Source organism: Gymnoscopelus braueri (assembly GCF_963280865.1).
Source record: "Gymnoscopelus braueri genome assembly, chromosome: 12".
NCBI lineage: Eukaryota > Metazoa > Chordata > Actinopteri > Myctophiformes > Myctophidae > Gymnoscopelus > Gymnoscopelus braueri.
In genome coordinates, this window is record NC_137614.1 from 26,063,778 (window position 1) to 26,086,976 (window position 23,199).

The following is a 23,199-nucleotide window of genomic DNA, read 5'->3' on the forward strand; positions in this document are numbered from 1 at the left end:
AGAAGGAGATCAAGTTCTACCAGCTAAACCATTGGTTTGGCTCGGCACAGTAGCTAGTTGTGGATTCCAATAAGGTGATCAGGTATTCTGCTGTTGATGAGAAAGTCCAAGGCATGCAAATAGAAAAAAGACACACGACAAGCGAAGCCACACTTGATTTGATTTATTAGACGTAATAATTACATGTTAAATGCTTCTCACGGAAACGTAAAGGATAAAATTCCAATGGAACACTGCAACAGGGAAACTCGAGACAAAAAATATATGTAGGAGTGATTAATGAAGGGCATGCCAGCCAGGATTTTTGCGAAGGCACCTAACTTTGATCAGAGTACATATCAAGTAGGCTACATATCATGACAGTCATGGCGCTACAACCTGTACATTTACATAAACGTTCAAATTTCAAATATAAAGTGCTTACCCCACGGCCAGGGATGTAACAAGTTAAAACGCCTGGGTCTAAGTACCCGTATCTTCTGTATTGTTCAATGAAAAAGCATTTTACTCCTATCGACGGCCATTTTTTCATAGAGTTAGAATGTATCAGAGTGCAGTACACCTCCCAACCGATAAGGTCGCGTAGTTGAAAGCATATGGAATTCTGAGAAAATGGCCACCGATCGGATTTAAATGTTTTTTATTGAACAATACGGAAGATACGGGTACTTAGACCCGGGCGCTTTAACTTGTTACATTCATGACCGTGGGGTCAATACTTTATATTTGAAATCTGAACATTTAAGTAGATGTACGGGTTGTAAATGTAGAAATTTCAAAAACCAGGAACAAGTAGCTCCATGACGCCTGTCTGTGACAGAAGAGCGTCATATGAACCATGGCTATACCAGTATGGGTACTGTCTTAACCAAAGTCCTCCTCATGCCATTGACATATCACAGAGGCAAGCTCAGTCCCTATCATACCATACAGCCTAAACTTACTTTTTACTTAGGCCGCCCTTAGTATTCCTTTCAAAACATAGTCTTCATAGTATGGTATCTCATGGTATCACAACACCACCAAGGCCTTAAAAACAAGGCTCCAGACATCCCAAAACAAACTAGTAAGGCTACTTCTTGGCCTCAAACACAAACCCCATCTAACCCCAGCTTATTTTGATAGGATTGGATGGCTTAGGGTTGAGGACAGAGTACAGCAACTTACAATGGGCCTGGTCTTCAAGATACACCACAACATTGGGTTCCCCCTGTATTTGTCAAAATACTTCCAAAACGTTAATGAAGTCCACGATCATAACACCAGAGGCAGCTCCACGAATCATGTTTAACCCAGATTTGGCTCAACAAAGGGAATGAACTCGTCCTCATGCTATTCAACAAAAATTTGGAATGCCCTACCAAAAGGAGTAAAGGAGTGTAAAACCCTACTCACTTTCAAAACTGCCCTAAAGATACACCTTCAGGAGGCTGCAATTCGAAAATGGCCTCTGTCAAAGTCTTAACCTACCCCGCCCCGAACCCCCCCTTCCCGAACTATTCTTCTCTTGTACATATTTTTCACTTTTCATACCAGTAACCTGTAAGCTGATTGTATGGCGTTCTGTATAGTAGTGTGTATATCTGTCTGTCTCATATATGTCATCATGATTTGTGTGCATGGGGATCTCATTTTAAACAAGCTTAGTGCTTTATGAGTCTTCCAGTTTAGTAGACCTTGTATTGTGAATTTGTACTTCCATGTACTATTGTTCTCATGTCTTACTAAATAAAGTACATGAATCAATAGGCCATTAATGAATTGTTTCCAACCTTGTCTGTCTCGGGGTATCATCTCAAGATGTTTCCACAAGTCACTTCTTGTATTCTTGCTCTGTGCTCCTTCTCCAGCCAGATGTTTTGTTCGGATACAAGAAGAGTGGACGGGCACTAAGAGTGGGCACCTCCATGTGAAAGGTGTATTTTGTGGAAAATGTTAATGGTCTTAGGTAATGTTACGTAAGTACACTGTTAGAAACGATACACAAGATCTACTCAATAAAATTTAGGCAACTATTTACAATCATTATTAAGTAAATCTAATTGACTTGGAATTAAGTAAATATAACTCATATTAGATCATTTACTGCAATGCATTTAATATGAGTAGATTCAAATAGAAACTAACTAAATTAATTAACTCAGGGTGTTCTGAGACAGTTACATCCTGTGTCTAGGTTTAACACAACCTTTGACAATCCTGTTTCTGGCATGACAAATATTAGCCCTAGCCGTAGAATACGACTCTCGTAGACGTATTTATGATTCTGACATTAATGTCAGAATCATAAATACGTCTACGAGAGTTGTATTCTACGGCTAGGTTATCCCCATTTGTAACCTCTCCCTCCGCTACCGCTCCGAGATGAGGTCCCACGTTTGACATTTTGGAATATTTCCCACTATACTGTACATGATTCTTACCTTTTTCCGCACATCGTATCCAAAAAGTAAAGGTATTCTGCACTGCTCTCAGATGTTTTAACTTCTAGCGGCAATGAAAAATCTAACTGACGGGTTGAAATAAGCGTTTCAATCGCTTAAAATGTCAGCCTGTGGCCATGTTTCCCAATGCAATCTTAAGCGATTTAAACACTTGTTCCACTTGTTCCATTGCCGCTAAAAGTTAAGTTATGCCCCGGCCTAGCGGGACCTTAAGGCGCAACATAACAAGTGGGACACCCCTCTTTCCAGCTCCCAAGAACCACCAGCAACAAGGGGTTGCTTTTTATGGGTTTTTATTAAAAGCCAGTAACTTCAGGGTGGGCGTTACATCAAAACAATAAATCAAAGAACTTAAACTAAGAACCTTAAGAACCTGGAGAACATAAGAACCTGAAGAACCTGAAGAACCTGAACATTAAAACCTGAAGAACATAAGAACCTGAACTTACCTACCAAATCAAAAGAAACCAAAGTACAAATCACTAACCTAACTCATAATCAAAACACAGGAGAAACTCAGATAAACATAAGGACTATAGTCAGTCACCAGAACCAAGGACGGGTGTTTCCGATGAATCTAACATGGTTAAAATGGAGTTTGAGGTTACAATGGGTTTAAAATAATCAAAGTCCTTTTCACTATCAAGCCAGCTCTTTCTTGCTCTGCCAAGTCGGTGTTGTTTGGCCAGGTCCAGCACAGGGAGAGCACAATGACAATTGGAAACACCTGCTGTTCAATTAACACTGGTACTCCCACTATTTCCACCCATAGCAGGAGGGGAACTTCTACATGTCTGGGGTCATTTTCTCATGTAGGTATGGTATATCCAGGACTAAAGTATCGTTTCAAACATGAGAGCATGTATTTCTATGATATTCCATTTAATTGGTAAAACACTTGAAGGTTTGTATTTAGAACTGAGTTTGACCTTTGGCCAAGTACTGTAAGCTAGGAAGAGATGTCACCCAACTTTGTGTGGGCTCAGCTGTAATGCAATCAGTTCAGAGTTCCTGTCCATTGAGCTACACTAGAGAGTCCAGGTGAGAGGTGAGAGTCACAACAGTCATTCTGATAAACCTTTTGTTCCTCGGTTCAGAGACATTGACACCCTCTGTCTTGTCTTGATTATCAGGGCAAGGCTTTTGTATCCATTTAAAGTAATCAGAGTAATCATTGTTCCTTCCTGGGCATAGGCCACAGACAGCAAATGTGTAGTGATGGAAGCCAGGTCAAGATGACTGAGTAAACAGTAAAATATATACACTTTTATTATTATTCAGTCTTAGGTCTGCAGTGTGTAGTTAAAATGATTAAAGTCTGGATAACTATGACTTGTATAGTTAACAAAGAGAAACGTCAGTTAAGGAAAATATTCAGTCTTAAAGTAACTGTTGTCTTTGTTGACTCATTGTATTTCTAGCTACTGGTTGCAATTGTGAATGTATAATGTGTGTGGACTTAATTTGAAGCTAATAAGATGTTAAACAAAGATTTCATAATATGAGCTTGTGTAAAAGTATAGTTTTATAGATAAGGGTTAAAGTAAATTGTCACATGTTTAAATCTAGGCGGATGCTAATTCCTTGTGATGACTGAGAAAGGCTGGCCAAGAAGCCTTTTGTTTCTAAAAGCTTGTTTGTGAGTGGTCAAGAAGGAGGACTGGGAGGTAGGTCCTAAGTCAAATGTCTGTCTGTATAAAGTGCAATGTTTTGGTGATTTAAGTACACTCTGTGGATTGACAACGCAGGTGTCACGTCTATGGAAATAAATAAATTTCTGTGGACAAACCCTCTTTCAAACTGGATGCTTCTTATTCTTGCACTTAGGGAATAGTTATGGAATAGTGTTTTTCTTGTCTGATCAATGGACCATATACGACATAGGCTACTCTGATTTTTATGTGTGCAACCCAGAGTTTTTAAGTTGTTTGAAAATATATACATTTGATGTTCATTTGGTCACACACACACACCTCATCTCTCAGGAGCAAGCATAGTCAAAAAGGGGCTGAATCAGGGCCCCTGAGAGGGTCCTGAGGGCCTGAGGGTTGACAAAAGAGGAAACTCTGCCCATAAATCTGGTTCTCTGGTTTACTCTTTTGACCACCTTTGTTGCCATGCAGGTATTTGTCAAAGTTTGTCATCAGTTTGTTTAGGGAGGTCTGAAGCTAACAGCAATAAAATGTCAGGTGGCAGGTTGAAGTTCACTCATAAAATAATAATAATATCTAACAGAGATGTGCTGACATTTGCTCCTCTTTATCAAGGAATTGGTCTCAGATGGAAGGCACACACACACACACACACACACACACACACACACACACACACACACACACACACACACACACACACACACACACACACACACACACACACACACACACACACACACACACACACACACACACACACACACACACACACACACACACTTTACATTTACATTACATTACAGTCATTTAGCAGACGCTTTTATCCAAAGCGACTTACAATAAGTGTATTCAACATAGGTAGGGAACGAAAACTACTAATCACCAGAAGTCTTTAGTGCATTTTCTGCAAAAAACAAGCAACCAAGAGTATCCCTAGCGCTAAGGTAAAAGTGCAATATATCAGCTACCTATTTCCTTAAACAGATGAGACAAAATAGCTAAATCAAATGAGCATGAGCTAAAACAAATAAGTGTATCGACTAAACAAGATCCAATAAACAATCCAATAATCCAATAAACAATACAGCAATAGAAAACAAGCGTTCGTACAACTAGTTAACAACAAGTAGGTCAGGCAGAGAGGAAGGGTAGTGTTTCCTGAAGAGGTGAGTTTTCAGCCTGCGGCGAAATATGGGCAGTGACTCTGCTGTCCTAACATCAGTGGGAAGTTCATTCCACCACTGTGGGGCCAGAACAGAAAAGAGTCGTGACCGTGTGGATCGGCCAGAAGGACCCTTGAGTGACGAGGCAATCAGTCGCCCCGAGGTGGCAGACCGAAGTGGTCGGGCAGGGGTGTAGGCATCGACCATAGCCCGGAGGTAGGAAGGAGCTGTTCCTTTCACTGCCCTATAGGCTAGCACCAGGGTTTTGAACTGGATGCGAGCCGCTACGGGGAGCCAGTGTAGAGAGCGGAGAAGGATGGTTGTGTGGGAGAACTTGGGGCGGTTGAACACCAGACGAGCCGCAGCTTTCTGAACAAGCTCCAGAGGTTTGATGGCAGATGCCGGAGCACCAGCAAGGAGGGAGTTGCAGTAGTCCAGGCGGGAGATGACGAGAGCCTGGATGAGCACCTGGGCTGCCTTCTCCGTGAGGAAGGGGCGAATCCTCCTGATGTTGTAGAGCAGGAATCTGCAGGACCTCGTCACTGATGCGATGTTTGCCGAGAACGTCAGTTGATCGTCCAGGGTCACACCCAGATTCTTCGCAGTCCGAGTTGAGGTCACCACAGCATTATCAATGGTGATGGCCATGTCTCGGTGCGGACAGCCCTTCCCCGGGAGGAACATCAGCTCGGTCTTGTCCAGGTTGAGCACACACACACACACACACACACACACACACACACACACACACACACACACACACACACACACACACACACACACACACACACACACCTATAAGCCCATAGAATCATTAAAAACAAGTCTCTGGTTCTGGTGACTGATATTGTCCTCATATAGGAAGACCTTCCTTTTTCTATTAGAGCATGCAAATTCATACACTTAATTAACGCTTAATTAATTATGAATTAATGATGAAATCATACACATACTAGTCATCACTAATTCCTGGTCCTCACCATTAACTAATGGAGAAGTCACTATGACTTAACCAGAGACCACATCACACCTGTCCTCCATGACCTTTACTGGCTCCCAGTCAAACACAGAATAGATTTCAAAATACTGATCACCACCTACAAGGCCCTCAACAACGAAGCTCCCCGCTACCTCTCTGACCCTCTCTCAGGTCGGGTGATGCCAACCTCCTGGTGGTCCCCAAGACAAAGCAACAAACCTGGGGTGACAGGGCCTTCTCATTTGCAGCGCCCTCCCTATGGAACTCATTCCCAGCTCACAGCAAAGCTGCCCCCACCCTCGCCTCTTTTATTTGCATTCCCCACTTAATTTAAATTCCCTTTATTATTTTTTTACATTATTTTTTAAAATAAATTTTATCCCTCGATTTTGTAACCCTTTTTTTCACCCGGTGCCAATTTGCTAAGTGATCCTGGGCACTACACTCCCCCCACCAGCCTAGGGAGGCCAGGGCCGAGCTCATGCCTCCTTCAATGCATGAGAGCCAACTGACCTTCTTGTCACCTGACAGGGGGGAGTTTCCCTGGTTGGACGTAGCGCGTGGAAGGAACACGTTATTCCAACCAGTTCCGTTCCCCTCCATCAGGCGCCCCGGCTGACCAGGGGGAGGCAGTATAGTGACCAGGATTACTACATGTTTTTGTGAGGGTATTAACTACCCTAGGAGACACGGGGAGAACATGCAAACTCCACACAGAGTAGGCCCTTTCGCCAAACCCACCTAGGGTATGGGCGCTGATGACGCGGAGGAGAAGACATGCCCCAGCGTCCCCGGCGGGAATCGAACCCAGGACCTTCTAGCTGTGAGGCGACAGCGCTACCGACTGCGCCACCGTGCCCCTAATTCTTTTACATTTTGAATTATTATTATTATTTTTTTACCCTTTTAACTAGTTATTTTTATTTTTTCTTAAATAAAGTTGTTTTTGTTTGTTTTGTTTTGTAAAGCCACTTGAGTATCAAGAAAAGCACTAAATATATGGCATGTTTTGATTATTATTGTTATTATTATTGTTATTATTGATTGCTTTAAGAGTCTTATAAACCAGTTTGGCTGTTTGTAGCAAAATATAAAATGTGCGGAAACCAAATGAAGAGATGAAACTCTTGTTTTATTGTTCCACAGGCAATCGGCTGGGTCAGGGTCACTTGTTCAAAATAATCTTACTATCTGAAAGTTTTCAATAATACTGCCAGATGTTCCCGAGGCCTTTTGGAACAAGAAGCACAGTGTATTCAGACAAGCTACAAAATTACTACATTGTAATGTCTTCAAGGTTAAAATACATGGTCAATAGTGTTTCTCCTATCATGAAAAGCCCCAAATAAGGATATCTGGGTGGAAGTTGTAAGATAGTTAGTTGCGCTGCTAGCCAGCCGCCTATGGCTCCTTTAGTTTCGGCCTATCCAGTCTGGTTGCACAACTACTGCTTATGAATGGAGGGACTTTGCTGATGACAGGAACTCAGTCTGTTACGTTTATATATATATATATATATATATATATATATATAGACACACACACACACACACACACACACACACACACACACACACACACACACACTATATTATTGAATCTATAATCTCATCATTTGGATGTTTGGTCTTTTGCAACATTCCTAATGATACTGGCTCTCAAGGAGCCTTCATTTGGTCTCATTCTAACTAATACAGTAGGGGCTCCTCATCAAGGCTGTATTGTCAAATGGCATAATATTAGGTTTATTACACCAAATAGCAAAGCCCTGCATTAATGATGAGAGCCACATAGTTGTGGGCCAGATTAATTTGAGAACTCAACACGAACCTTATTCAAGTGCAATTTTCTGCTGGGGAACACTTGGCTTTCAGTCTATATCCTGTGTAATGAATGAGATGTGGGCATAAACTCAAATGAGTAGAACAAATCATTCAGATGAACTGACCAAACTTATGGCAAATAAACCACAGAAACTCATGTCACCAAATTAAAATAAGTAAACTCAGGAGATAATAAATAGCACATGAATTTTGTTTTTAATTAAGAAACACCAAAGGTGGGGAGGGGGGCTGGGGTTCTTTCAACACTGTAAATGGAGTCAGGAACACAAGCAGGTCATCCCGACATGGACAATATTAAATCTGATGCACTTTCATTCACTTAACTCGGTGATAATTCATCTCAACATTGTTTGTCTTTCATTCCAAATTGAAAACATAAGACAAATATGAACGATTTCAAAAATCTGAAATTCAAAACTTCCATCAATATTGACAGTGTGCCTATGGCATCAAGTCAACGCCTTCTTTAGCCATGCTTTATTTCGCAGTGACCAAGAAGCTACGCAGTGTGGATTGGGAGGCAGGTCATGTACAGTGTATATGCATGATATGGAAGTCCAGTTTTAGTGCAGATACATTAAGCCTAATTTATACATCATCACACGCCAGTGTCGTGCGCCAAAAACAGCCGATCTACAACCTCACAATGCGTAGATCTGCTAATTTCCGCACACAACTCTGTCATACAACGGATTATAAATTAAGCATTAGAGGCACCCGACAAAGCACATAGTCTTCCAAACTTTGATCGCAGGGTTGACTGGCTCTTACCCATCCACAAAAAATAGAAAAAAACTAAAGGATGGCACCTTTTTAGCAGATAAAGATGATTCATTATATTTGGAGCCTAAGACTTATTTCATCATACTAAACAGAATAAGTAAGACCAGTTTCCCATTGCTTGACCAAGTAGCTCCAGTCAGGCATCACAGGTGAACACTCCAAAAGGATGATGTGGGGATGACTGGAGGGTCAGGAGAACTTCATGGGAGGTTGGGGGGGCTGGGTATTTATGAAGACCTCAAGGAACAGGGACAGTATTTAATCTCAAACAAGAAAGGAAGAAAGGGGTGGGGGAGTGGGAGTCAATATACAATAACACAATAACCAGTGAAAAGAAAATTGCAAGCTTTTCTGATTGCTCTAAAAAAAATTGCAGTATCAAGCCTGGAAACAGCAATGAAAATTAGAAGAAAAAGACCTAACAAAAAATAAGACAAAAAAACAACAACAAAATAAATAAAAATGAAGCAACTCTAAGTGAAATGATAGTGCTCATTTTTTGTTTTTAGAATATTAATACAAACATTTTTAAGTTTAAGGTGAAAGTTTGGTGAACCCCAAGGTGAACTTAACCATGATGGGTTTGTCATGTGGTCAGTTAAAAGTGGGCGAGCATGTTCTATGGGAGCTACACGACTGGTCACAGCACCTGCAGGTGGCTTTCTACATTACCATAGTAGTCTATCCTAACTCTAAGTATTCCACTGCATGTTGAGGAAGCTTCTAACACCTAAATGAATCTCACACTTCACAAAAACCATGTAGCCTTTAGAGTTTGACAAAAGACCACTGCTATATTTTGATGCATTGCTACTAAGGTCACTAATACTGAAATGACTAATAACTTGAGGCAGTTCTGCGTTGACCCTCCTGAGGATATGGATGATTTGACTTGCACGCACGCACGCACACACGCACACGCACACACACACACACACACACACACACACACACACACACACACACACACACACACACACACACACACACATACACACCATAAAGAGCCTCAATAATACGTGGATTGTGATAAATGGCAGGCCATGAGACATACAGAACCAACAAATCTTCTAAACGTGTAAACGTGTAAACACACACATTCTCAAATGACAACAATAATGTTACCTGGCTGGCAGATAGTTTTATACAAACAATAATTTCTTCAATTTTATCAGCAACCTATAGAACTAGACCCCTTTTCTGCTCATAAAACCTCTTATTTTGAGATCCACTCAATCAAACAAGGCTGCAGAGTTAACATCACATCATCATAAAATCAATCTCAGAAGCACAAGTGCATCCCCTCTTACACTGACATCCAAGCTAAACTCTAAAACTGAGCATCTCTACGACAACAGTAAAAGGCGACAGACAGACAGTTATATGACTGTGGGTTCTGTCTTAATGTCTGACGTTAGCACCAAGTTTTCTTTCATAAAACAAAAAAGAAAAAGAAAAACAGACACAGAAGAGGCCACCAAGCTATGAAGGAAAAAGACTTTGAGTTCAGAAACAATTCAGCCAAGTTCAAGCACCACCGGTTTCTCTAAGAGTTGTGTTTGTCTATTTGATTTCTGTTATTTTCGCTGCGTCTTCACCTGAGTTGCGTATTGAAGATGCACGTGCCGTGACCATGTGCAGCCCCTCTCTCAACAAGATGCAAAATATTCGTAAGCATGCTCGCCCAGAAGGTTCCCTTAAGGGTGGATGATACTTTGTCGCGCGATGGTGTCGGGTGCCAGACATAGCCGCTCTACAAGCCCACAAATCGGTGTGAATGCCACCCGTTGTGGGCTTGTAGATCGGCTATGTTGGCCATACGACCCTGTCGTACGACAAAGCATAAATCAGGCATTACAGAGGTGAAAAAAGAAGGCCTAAAAGTCTTCAAGTATTAATACAGTTAGGCCCATAACAAAAAAACTAAACAAAAAGCCCTGGACACACAGTATTAGAACCCTAGAATAAACTCTAGGGAAAAGTAGAAGAGCAGTTATGGTTAGTTTGCATGTTTTCCCCCACAAATATAATATATATACTATATTCATATGTATATAAATAAAAATTCAGTGCTGTAAAAACATCTCCAACTCCATAGGATCTGACCCATCGTAGAAGGCCTATAGCATTTTACTCTTTACTCTTCTCATCATGGCTAAAGCTACTGCAGAGAGTATGTAAACTGTACTGGTTCTCCTGTGTTAATAGTCCTTCATCGAGCAATACAACACTGAGAAAGAGAAGACTTGTTAATATCGCTTTCATTTTTTCTCTTTTTTGTGTGTTTTTTTTGTTTTTCAATGCACACAGAGAAAGGTATCCTTTTAGCCTCGTCATGGTTTTCTCTCATCTTTTTTGTTTTGGTAGCAGCGAAGCACCATGTTTGTTTTTTAGTCAGGATCTAGGCGTATCAGTCTCTCTGTGTGTGTCTGGTGTGTGAGTGTGTGCGTGTGACTGGGACATCACTCCATAGTCTCTGGGCGTGTGTCTGCATATACGTATGTATGTGTGTGTGTGTAGATGTGGTTGTGTGTGCTGCGGCCTATGAGGAGCAAGGCTGCACGTTGACGCCCTGCGCTGCGTGGGCCTGCAGGTCGATGGCCTGGGCTGGTTGCTGGCCTGGTCTGGCGTTCATCAGAGACAGGTTCCTCACGCAGCCTGTCATGCCCGCCGAGAACTTTCCTCCCGTCACCACGGCCATGTCTGGGGCTCCCCCTGTCACAGGAACACACACACACACACACACACACACACACACACACACACACACACACACACACAATTAGAAATGTGATCTTGGATTGGAATTGTTCATAATATACAGACGTATGGGCTGTAATAAAAATGCATATCAAATATTTTCTTCATTGAGCGTACCCAGGTATATGCTGCCTTTGGTATTGACCATAAGGCTTTTGCCCTTGGATTGTCCATGTCGCATGGGTCCTCCATCTATCTGGATGTATCCCTCTTTACCAGTTCTGTCGGGAACAAACATACACAACTCACTGTACACTGAACCCCAACTGAGAATTACGAATATTAGTGTTCATAAAATCAAATTAAAAAAGAAATCATACGAATACAGGAATTCATAACAGCGATGTGTTCTGTGTCAAACGGTGAGTTTATGCTGTAATACACATCCTCATACCTGACTGCTGTGACCTTATGCCATTTGCCATCATTGATGGGCTCCCATGACCTGATCACTGCCTCTCCACTGCCTAGCTGGTAACTGGATATAACATACACAACATTAGTCTTTCTACAGTACTCATGTGAACGCAGTAAAATCCAAACCAAATGGATATTTGTACATGTGTAGGCCTACATATTTTACAGCACAGGAACATTACACACACATCTGCATAGTACCAGCACTGACATGAGCATATAAAACAACCCCTTTCACATCATGTAGCTGAGGTATCAAACTGGGAAGACAATAATGAGGGTTCCTGTAGGTGGCCGCGCTAATGGAACATGTGGAAGATATGAAACTATGTCACCTGAAGACAAGGTGTCCATTCTGCACACTAAGGCTGATGAAGTCCTTGCCTTTGCCTTGTTCTCCCAGTTCCTGGAAATACATTTAGCAAAGTAAAAAAAACATCCTCCAGTATTGCCTGCTGAGCAAAGTTCTGTCATCTCAGTATTACATTTGTTTTAATAAAATAAGACTGATGTGACATAAACCTTTTCACGCAAGATACAAATGAAATGGAAAGCCATGGTGCATTACAAACAGAAAAGGCCTGTCCACACGAAGAATGCTAAGTATAAAGAAAACTAATTTATAAATATGGCGTTTTAAAAGTCTTTCTAACTGAAGTGCTTGGCAGAGTCCACACCACAACTATATCGACAACAGTTGCGAACAATATAGTTGGGATCACTCTCAAAGCGATTTGATGAGCGATAAAAACACTGACAGCAAATCAAAATCCATCCAAATTTACAGAGTGTCACTTTCAACACATCACTCACGTTCAACACGTGTATAGAACATTATGGTTCATTGTGTGTACATGCTCACATCATTATCGTTATAGTTATGCCAGGTCCTTGTTGACCTGGCATCCTATAGTGTGTAAAGTTTCAATGTACACATTTTTTGGATATTCTACTGTTAGACTGATGATAGGTTCTTGGTTTACCGATGATCCTAGATGACTATTTCTATGCGTCTGCTAAATGCCTAAATTGTAAATTGTAATAGTTATCTTTATCATTATTCTCTGTGTGGACAGCCCTTAACTTTTTTTTCCAGATTCTTGTACATTTGAAAAACATGTGGTTTTTAAGAAGTGCCTGTCATCTACAGATTCTTATATTGCATAGAAACCACAAGTTTTGAAACATACCGGAAGCCGAGTGTTTTGGTGTTTTGAGAGGTACCTTTTTATTAGCATGCGTCTTGCGCAAATTGCGTGCGCCAATGGTCTCCTGACAAAAAATGGACGATGAGTTAGAGAGGCAAAGCACAAACCAGCAAACATGCATTAACTTGGTGGTGTCATAATCAGTAGGGTCGGCAGCCATCATGCCAACAACAACAACAAATGTTTAACCAGCCAACAGTGGTACATTCAGAAAGAAGATGCATTCTCAGTGTCAGTGCTGTTTTATCGTGGCTGCTGTGAGAATACCAGTGTTGCACTGGTGAAACCTGTAAATCGGAGGAGGTGGTGCAGGTTAGGAGTGCGAATGAGCTGGGAGGTTAGGGTGCGGATGGGGAGGTTAGGGTGTCGATGGGGAGCAGAGGATGATTCAAGACCAGGATTAAGGATCTGTCCACTCCCAGGGTTAACTGATCATATTGACACGGCAGCCATTTTACCGTTACAATAATACTTGGGGGCCCATCCAGGGTTGGGCTTCCCCAAGGGCAAGGTGGCCATCGTGTCAATAGTCAATTGCCTCATGGTTATAGACTAAGGACTGACAACCAAAACCTACCACTCCCTGCCACAGGATGAGGGCCTCTGCGGAGCTGGTTTGGAGCTCCAGTTCAATGGTCTCCGGAGAATCGTGGGCACTATGACACAGAACACCATGAAATAAACAAAACAAAGCATAGCTTGCTATGTTCACCGACATTACATCTTTAAATACATCTTAAGTAGTTAAGCTATGAAAAGCTAATGCAGTCAATGTGCTTAGGTGTGCCATACATACCTTCTTGGGAAACTTGTCTTTGGAAGAGCAACGTATCCATCATCATGGAAATGTGCTGCATACTGATAAGGAGAATCTAGAACAAACATCAAAATAACCATGGTAAGCATGTTGTGTACAGTCTGTTGCGATCCTCACTGTTACGGCGCCCCCCGGTGGTGGTAGGATGGAAGAAGAAACCCTGGTCAAATATTCCAGGTTGATTACATTTATGAATAAAAATATGCTTTCAATTAATTCAAGTCAAACACAATGCTGAACTTGCCTGGATCAATGCCAAACATAAAATTTGACATCTTCAACTCAAAATCCATACACAGAATAACACATCAAACTGGCACAAAAATAATACGTTTTTTTTCCCTACTAACTGAACAAGGCTTCAAAATCAGTTGACATGGCAATATCAACAACATCAGCAGCCACACAGTACAATATCCCTGACCATTCCCAGAGGCGAGTGGCGTTAGTACTGCTAGTTTGAGCAAGACCCGGTAAGGACGTGCTGTAGTCGCTGTGATTGACAGTTCTGCCTTGTTGAACTTCTGTATAGCATTTTTGGAACTATGCCTAATCCTAACCTTATTCCTAACCTTAACCTCAGTAAAATTATGCCTAAAGATAACCTTATTCCTAACCTTAACCTCAGTAAAATTATGCCTAAAGCTAACTTAAGTTGCTCAAACTAGCGGTACTAACGCTACTCGCTTCCCAGAGACAAGCATCAGACACTCACCAAAATAGTGGCTCCATGCACACTGCATAAATAAGCTTAAGAATAATGTCACCTCACCAAAACAACAATATATCACATTGTACTTTCAATAAACACTTTTAGTGGTTAGTAACAACACAGCCCTGCTGTTTCAGTATGTGTACAGTATACTGTATACATTGGATGTTGCCACATTGTAACAAAATAAGTAAGGAAAGAATGTTTTGTATCTGGGTTTTTCTTTCTTCTTTGTTTGAACAGGCAGTTTTGACAGACAAGATTTCATGATAATGGTGAGTAGTTATGTCACAGGACATGACGCTCAAGAAGAAGAAAAAAGGGGAATTCTACATTTTTGTGTAACTCCCAAAAACTATGAAAAAAGGTGCCACAGGTCCAGAAACATGACACAAGCCAGTTGATCTCCCAACTGCATTTGTACCATACCACTATACAATTCACCATTCATGTAGAATTCCCCTCTCCCAACTTTCCACAGAATAAGTGACCTGGTCAACAGTTAAGCAGAGACATACGTTTGTGTGGTTTTTATGTACATGTGCTTGTGCGTGTGTTAGGCAGTAGACGGTCGGTTTGGGGCTGGATGGGGCCCCCTTGCGGTCAGACGGCCCCTGTTAGTCACGGTCGTGTCAGGCAGACTGAATATTTAGATACTATACCATTTGCCCCGCTACCTTCCATATTCCACAGGGCCTCGGAGAAGCTGGAGACCTGGCCTGCGTATGCGGGATATAGCCATGAGAGTGCAGGGGTGAGACACACTTAATCACTTGGGCCCAGGAGGCCCAACCAAATGACGGACTGGTGTGATATTAGAGGACTTTCAGACTGCTCAGAATTAAAGCCATATGCGCCCCATTCCATCCTGACTGTATATATCTGTCTGTCTAGTGGAAATCTGGCTAAGCTATAAGTCAGGTTTGTATAAAGCTACATGGAGATTGATGCCTTTGTCAACAGAACACGTGCATTTGGTACTTAACATGTGTGCTGTTCTAGGAGGACACACACTGTGGAGAAGACTGATAAGACCTCCAGAGATGTCTATGCCCTCCGGTTGAAAAACTGCAACAATCCCATGTATCATTGTGTAGATAAACCAATGGCTTCTAGTCAACCTGGTTTTACTGAAATAAACGTGTTACTCTAATTCATGTATATTAACCCGCTTGTACTACGGTATACGTATGTGCTGTTTGCTATTTGATAGCGAAAATGATTCATTGTCCATTACTCAGTGTTAAGTTGAATGAATGTGAGGGAAATGCAATAACCGAACAAGTACTACATCCAACACTTACTTTCGTCACAGTAAAGACCAGTGTGGCCTGTGGTACACACACATTGGCCGTCGACACAGCTGCCGCCATTCTGGCACTGAAGGCTGTTCTGGCATACGTCCTTCACCACCTCACAGCGCTCACCTGTGTGGTCACATGACAGTCAGTGGTCAAATGTCAGGTTCATGGAAAAGCCTTAGGTCAGGCTCATACAGATAATAATAACGCAGAAAGAATAATTGTATGAGTTCTTTAGACCCTGGAATTCAGTCAATCAACCGATCGATTGAACATTCAATCGATAAATTGATCGATCCAACTACTGAATCATGAATACATTTCACCCTACTTGTTGAACCCCTGGACATCACTGAAATACTTTATGCTGTGCACATAGAGCAACCATATACAGTACATCTACACTGTGAAGAGGAGCTCACCTTCATAGCCATCTTTACAGAGGCACTGGTACTCATACTCAGCACTAGACATACAGTGGCCACCGTTGAGGCAGGGCCGGCGATCACAAGGGCTGTTGTCCACACATTTACGGATTGATCTGCTGTCTGTGAAGCTATAGGACAGGTCTACCTTCTTATTGTTGATGGAGACCTGAGCAAAAGACAGAGCAGGCAAGGTTAAATGTACCACTTAATGGCAGACACATTACTCGTTCCTTCTTTGTTTGAATGTTGGACGCTAGCCCAGATTTTCCTCATACAACAATTCTCTAGTGTCTATTATTGTTTATCACAATGCAACGGTGTGGTGTTGGTGCTCTCCTACTGTTCATGTCAAATCACCACAAAAATACTGTTAACAAGAACAACTGCTGATTCTAGTAGTTAATTTTTCATGTGTACAAAATATATTTTACCAAGTCATTTAAACAGAGAGCTCTCTCATCTCATCTCACCTCTCCTATACAACCCTCAAAAAGCTCGCTGATGTTGGCCGGCTTTGGCAATATGTCCATGTTGGGGATTCCGCCCAGATACATGGGGGTGTGGATGTTGAGGCCTTGGGCTTTCCCTGGAGAAGTCTTCTTCTCCACTCTGCCCTGGTCAAGTCGGAGGTGGCCAGCTCTCTTGTTCCTCTCGGCCACCACTCTGTGCCACTGGCCCAGAGACACCGGCTCTGGACTAACAAGAATAGCCTGGCCTGAAAGAAAAAAAAACAGAAAGATTACATCCCACATAATTTCCACTGAAAATATGTTTTCAACCAGGGTAACTCACTTTCGACCCTGCACAGCTACAGTGCAGCTAATATCACTGTCCACCCATTATCTATGCTAATGTTTATCTTACCAGTGCCCAGTTCATATCTGAACTCCACATGTCCATCCACCATCGAGATGGCTACAAAGTCCTCCACCTTCATCTTCTTCCCTCCACAGAAGAACATCACGCCATCCCTCTCCAGAGGCTTGAACTCCAGCTCGACACGCAGGTCATCGTGGATGTTGGTCAGGGGCGGGTAGGATATGTATGACTCCTCCCCGTCAAACAGTGGAGTTGTTACCAATTCACCTGTTGCAGGCGCAAGGACGGCATGTCAATTTACTGTCTCGTAGATCATTTTAAGTCACATACGGTCACCCAAATGTTTATTTTTCTGTTTGTTTGTTTGTTTTTTCCTGATCACCTGGAAAATGCGTAGGTGAAATTGAGATAATAATCCTGCGTTTATTACAATGGAAACACATGGTGGTGAATTGCATAGAGGGCCTGGTCTTACCATCCATGCATTTGTCTCCAGACTTGCCCAGGTGGCAGCGACAGTCATAGCCCAGGCCACTGGGGCGGTTGATGCAGGTGGCATCTGGTCCACAAGCCTCTGTGAGGAATACAGGTCACAGCACCAGCAGTAAGACATACATACTGTACACAACATGTTAAACTCAGAGTTAGATTAACTATGAGGAATTTGCTGCGTATAAGGTGCATAGGACAATGCTGACAGCAGTCTGTCCCTAATGTCCAAGCTGCAGTGGTGTGTTTGTGTGGTCAGATGTGTCTGTCCGCTGTACCTGAATGACAGTGCCGAGAGGAGTGGTGCTGGCAGTTGCTGCCAGTGTAACCTCTGGAACAGCTGCATGTATACAAGCTGGCGTCTGAATCCTCGCAGGTCCCTTGGTTCTGAACAAGGGTATGGAAGAAAAGGAATTGGTTCTACTGGAATACAACTACTATTAGCACACAATGTACATGATACATGATAATGAATAAATACATGCATGCATTATCACGTATATTCTATAAGTGATAATGCATGCAACATTATGCTGTATTAACCTTTAAGGTCCAGAATTAAAACAACAACAAAAACAACAACAATGTGACATGTGAATTGGCCAGATGTGACTGACCTGACAGGGGTGGTCTTTGCAGGTGGGACAGTTTGTCACGCCGGTGGAGCTGCGATCTAGGTCTTTGAAAATGACCTCCTCACCCTGGATGATTAGCTGACGGATACAGCCTGCACAGAGAGCAGATCAAGAGCAAACACACAGAAAGTTTGTTATTAAAAGACCAGTGGATTGTCCGCTCCCCTTCATATTTCTTTGGCTTGTACATCTGATATATATATTTTTTTTACATACATTTTCTCTTCTGGGGGGTCTCCTTTTCAGATGGGGGACCACAGCCAAATACATATCATTTTGACTTGAAAAATGTTGAGAAACACTGTTCTAGGACTCCTGAGTCAATGAGGGTATGTGTGGTTGATAACCACTTCTACGTCATTTACTGTTAAAAGAAATGTAATTATGGCGTGTTCAGAGCAACGTCTCACCAACAAAGCCGGTCTTAATGCCAGCGGTTTTGGCCAGAAGGGTGTAGTTGGGGTAACCGCCTACATGCAGCTCCTCATTCAGATCCAGACCCTGGAACTTGCCCTGCAGAGAGATATTATAGGAAATGATTTACAGATATTAAATCATCAAACTAAAAACAAACCTTTGGATGTAAAATAATAAAACAAAACAAAAATACATGGTAACTTAATTGTATTACCTAAAGTGCATACCTTGCACAATTAGATTTTGTTAACCACTTCTTCATAATGGCAAATAGCAAAAATAGCTCAATATAGTCCCAAAATAGGGATGCCAGGGTTAACATACATGGTTAAAAATGTTTTTTATTGTGATATTATCAAACATAAACAGTCTAAGCACTACAGCCTTAGACATGTAATGTTGTTGTTAGTAGGAATAAACACAGAAGCACCCGGGAGGAAATAGACTAAGAAAGGGGAGGAGCCAAACCGAGTTCCTGTTTTTACACAAAAAAATATGTTTTCCTTTTTTTGGGGCGGTGTAGCCGCCCCTATAAGTGGGGTTGGGACACCTCATTAGCTGTATTGTGATTGGCTCATTAGTACACCCCTAGCTGTACTGTGATTGGCTGACTCTATTGGCTGACTCTATTCAGCACTGTGATTGGCTAGCGAGACACATGATGACATTAATAACCTATAAATAGGATTATGCACTTCAAAAAATCATATTTTTTTAAAAGTGAGCTTCCATCACTATGATGACCACTGTGATGACCACACCGCCCACTTCACACTGGGTGTGATTTTTTTTTTACCGATTGAATTCAGTCTGACTAGAGACAGGGATACAACCTATCCCCATTGGTGATAAAACAAATCAATGTCCAGAGGGAGGGATATCAAAAGCAGAGGCATGGCCTCTCAGGCCTAATGCATAGGAGATCAAAGTAGGGGTCCTTGAAATTTAAATTGTGAGACCCACTGCTCTAAACAGTGCCCCCCCCACCTGCATAAGTCATCCTAACCCAGCAGTACCTGGGAGCTGCCGTTGATGGGCTCCCCTCCATCCACAATGATGACGCCCAGGGTCAGGTTGCGGTGCAGCTCCACCGTGTGGAATTCTCCCAGTTTGATGGGGTTGGGGTCACGGATGGTGGCCATGCCGGAGCCAACGTCGAACCTGAGAGGTTGAGTAAATTGGAGAACATTAAATGCAACATCATCTACGCAACAATGTCACATAATTTAAGACAACAACATAAATCTTCTCTTTTGGGGGTCCCTGGCACAAAACCTTATCAGATGAGGGTCCACGGCCAAATACATATCAATTTTGGGGTCCTTGACTTGAAAAAGTTGAAGATACAGTATGTACGAGGCACATCTAAGCATTGAGGTTAACCCTGCACTGACCTGAACTCCAGACGGCCGCCAACCAGTCCCAGGGAGATGAAGTCCGCTCCGGTGGTCCTCCTTTGGCCGTTGTAGAGGATCATACCTGGGAGACCGGAACACAGTGAATATGGTTCTCGCACAATCGCACGTGCTCACTCCTACAGTACACACACACACACACACACACACACACACACACACACACACACACACACACACACACACACACACACACACACACACACACACACACACACACACACACACACACACACTTCGAGTTGAATGGTAAAGCAACATGCTGTAGGGAGGGGAATATAAAGCCACTGGGCGCAGCCAGGGTGCAAATCGTCGCTGTCGGATGGAAACCTTGAATGTGCAAAACCTGTGTTCCAATACATCCAATGTAGTTATTATTTAGTCACAAGCTCTTGTTAATACTTTTCATTGGCTAGATATTTATAAAACCCACAGACAAACGTAACCACTTTCAACCTGGTGTCCCTATTTTGTTCATGACATCAAAGGTGAAAATCTTCAGAAAGATTTTTCTAAAACTAGCATAAGTACACAACGTGTCGTGTCACAATGCGCTGTGCACTCGTAGATCAGCTACATTTGCTACTTTTGTATGGCTGTCATATGACAAAGTATAAAATAGGGCATTCATTTATGAAAAAGCATAAACCTTTTTAAATATGCAGATAAAAGGTTTCAGCCCGACAGCAACAAAATGATCACATCCACGCCAGAGACACATGCTCACTGGACCACACACACAGGCATCAAAATATTGTCAAAGCCGGGCCAGTCTGGTAACATGCCTCCTAACGTCACTGTCTCTCTCGATCTCTTTTAAATGAGTTCTGAGAGAGACAGAGAGAGTCATTAAGAAAGAGAGGTGGATTGCATAAACATGTCACACAGGGTGGGGTCTCTTTATCATGTCTTCAAAGTCCCAAAGTATCTGTCAAAAAATTATGTGAAACGATGTGCATCACAATATAGCAATCCATCTGCCTTAACATAAAGCACGGTTAGGCTCTTGGGCTGAATTGATCTTTTATGTTTGTGCACGTTTGCCACTTAGCTACCAGATGGGTGGAATTCAGCACAAGTAGGATCAAAAACTTGCTCAGTAAACTTTCAGTCACATTGACTTTGATATCGTTTTTACTGCAACACTTTCTACTTTCATTGCCCTCTGTGGGAAACTCCCCACTCAATCTACACGCCAGCAGCTGGACACAAACCATGTCAATTTGACCCAGGTCTGAACGGGGGTAATCGCTATTTTCAGAACTGCAGCAATGTTTAGATAACATAAAGTAAGGATTGTTTAAACAATACGAGCCTAGATATTTAAATGATATGATACGGCTCTCTAATACAAGGCTAGACATTCTGAGAAGCACTACTCACTGGGATAATAGAAGCTGATGGAATAAAATAGAAGGGTATATGATCAAGATAACTGTGCATACGCCTTATACAGTTAACCAGTAATCATTCGGCTGTTGACTGCGGTGCAATGACAAAGCGACTGTGCAATAATGATTGCCAAAGCCTGTATGAAGAAAGCCCCCATTCACCATCTGGCATCTCTTAAAGACAGCCACTGAAAAAATGCTCTTCATTTTGGATGCATTACGGGAAAGTCTGATGCAGCCCAACAAAAGCAACGTTGACTGCATCACACTTGGAGCTGCTGTTGCTCTCAAGCACTCACCAGCGTACAGTATGAGACCTTCCCACCACCGGGGGTGAGAAGGAGGGTAGGAGGGAGAAGGGGGAGGAGGACAGAAGAAACGATTATACGTGAAAGAAAGACAATTACAAAAACACACATCACAAACATCGTGAAAACGGAAGAAACGATTATACGTGAAAGAAAGACAATTACAAAAACACGCATCACAAACATCGCCAACACAGAAGAAAAACACATCGACAACAAAAAGATAAAATAAGAAGTAAATACTACAATGAAACTGTTTGCTGGTACATGATAGAAGGTGATTCCTTACCATCAACATTATCAGGTCTGAATGTGATCTTGATGTTGAAAGCCTTGTAGGAATTCTTGATGGTGGGCAGAGTGAGATAGGACAGAGGTTCCTGGGCAAAGTAGGGCATGACTCTCTCTGAAAAGAACACACAATTACACTGTTATTAACAAACATGTATGCAAATGGAAAACAACTACATTTATTCAACCCATCTACATAAAAGCAGATCCCTACTGTATGGCTATTTTGGACATTAGCCCATTCAATCCGGGAAAGCATCTCTGTCATTTTAGATTTCTTTGGCTATTGAAAAATAACAGATATACAAGCTCATAGCACGGCACCGAGTGCCGCGCTATGAGCTTGTATAGATCTTGTATAGATTTTTTTTTAATCGTGAAAATGTGTGCAAAACTTTTAATAAACATTTTTTAAAGCGAACATTTGTAAAATATTTTCTTCCAGGGACCTCCAGAAGCAAAGATTTGAGTTACAAATGTTTGCGTTAAAAAGATTTACAAATACAAAGATTTGCATACATTTTCAAGATTTTTCCAAAAATAGCAGATCTACAAGCACTCGGTGCTGCGCTATGAGCTTGTATATCTGCTATTTTTGAATAGCCCAAAGTATAAAATAATGTAATAATCTAAAATGACACAGATGCGTTCCGAGATTGAGTGAGTGGGTTTAGAATTGGCGTCAGACAAACATCCGGACGAGCGGACTAACCGTGCACTTCAAGTGTGGTGAAGGCCTCCACTTTGCCCTGCTTGTTGGAGGCGGTGCACACGTACGTCCCAGAGTCCTCGTGTCTGACACCGGGAACTGTCAAGACATTGGCCTCCTGGAAACACTTTGGAGGAAGCTCTTCTCCCAGCTGGATTAAGAAAATAGTCACACATCACGCAGTCAGAGGGAGAATGTACCCACTTCTAACAAA

The 23,199-nt window shown here is 42.1% G+C and overlaps 1 protein-coding gene across 14 annotated transcripts in view; it reads right to left on the reverse strand.

The window, feature by feature from the left end:
• Nucleotides 1-8,261: 8,261 nt before the first annotated feature.
• Nucleotides 8,262-23,199, reverse strand: part of hspg2 (heparan sulfate proteoglycan 2) — a 105,011-nt gene continuing 90,073 nt past the window's right edge. For 10 of the 14 annotated variants that reach the window (XM_080445710.1, XM_080445713.1, XM_080445712.1 and 7 more), the window contains 21 exons: nucleotides 22,989-23,136; nucleotides 22,275-22,391; nucleotides 21,977-21,994; nucleotides 20,266-20,350; nucleotides 19,888-20,032; nucleotides 18,865-18,967; nucleotides 18,437-18,546; nucleotides 18,098-18,206; nucleotides 17,806-17,904; nucleotides 17,376-17,597; nucleotides 16,982-17,226; nucleotides 16,506-16,677; nucleotides 16,087-16,209; nucleotides 15,445-15,501; nucleotides 14,050-14,125; nucleotides 13,831-13,909; nucleotides 13,270-13,317; nucleotides 12,381-12,451; nucleotides 12,023-12,106; nucleotides 11,746-11,849; nucleotides 8,262-11,583 (listed from right to left, as the gene is read on the reverse strand). In XM_080445710.1, the coding sequence (XP_080301836.1) occupies nucleotides 11,411-11,583; nucleotides 11,746-11,849; nucleotides 12,023-12,106; nucleotides 12,381-12,451; nucleotides 13,270-13,317; nucleotides 13,831-13,909; nucleotides 14,050-14,125; nucleotides 15,445-15,501; nucleotides 16,087-16,209; nucleotides 16,506-16,677; nucleotides 16,982-17,226; nucleotides 17,376-17,597; nucleotides 17,806-17,904; nucleotides 18,098-18,206; nucleotides 18,437-18,546; nucleotides 18,865-18,967; nucleotides 19,888-20,032; nucleotides 20,266-20,350; nucleotides 21,977-21,994; nucleotides 22,275-22,391; nucleotides 22,989-23,136 (2,388 nt within the window). In that variant the 3' untranslated portion in view covers nucleotides 8,262-11,410. The remainder of the gene's footprint in view (nucleotides 11,584-11,745; nucleotides 11,850-12,022; nucleotides 12,107-12,380; nucleotides 12,452-13,269; nucleotides 13,318-13,830; nucleotides 13,910-14,049; nucleotides 14,126-15,444; nucleotides 15,502-16,086; nucleotides 16,210-16,505; nucleotides 16,678-16,981; nucleotides 17,227-17,375; nucleotides 17,598-17,805; nucleotides 17,905-18,097; nucleotides 18,207-18,436; nucleotides 18,547-18,864; nucleotides 18,968-19,887; nucleotides 20,033-20,265; nucleotides 20,351-21,976; nucleotides 21,995-22,274; nucleotides 22,392-22,988; nucleotides 23,137-23,199) is intronic. The other 4 variants (XM_080445714.1, XM_080445717.1, XM_080445715.1 and 1 more) reach the window with 3 other exon arrangements.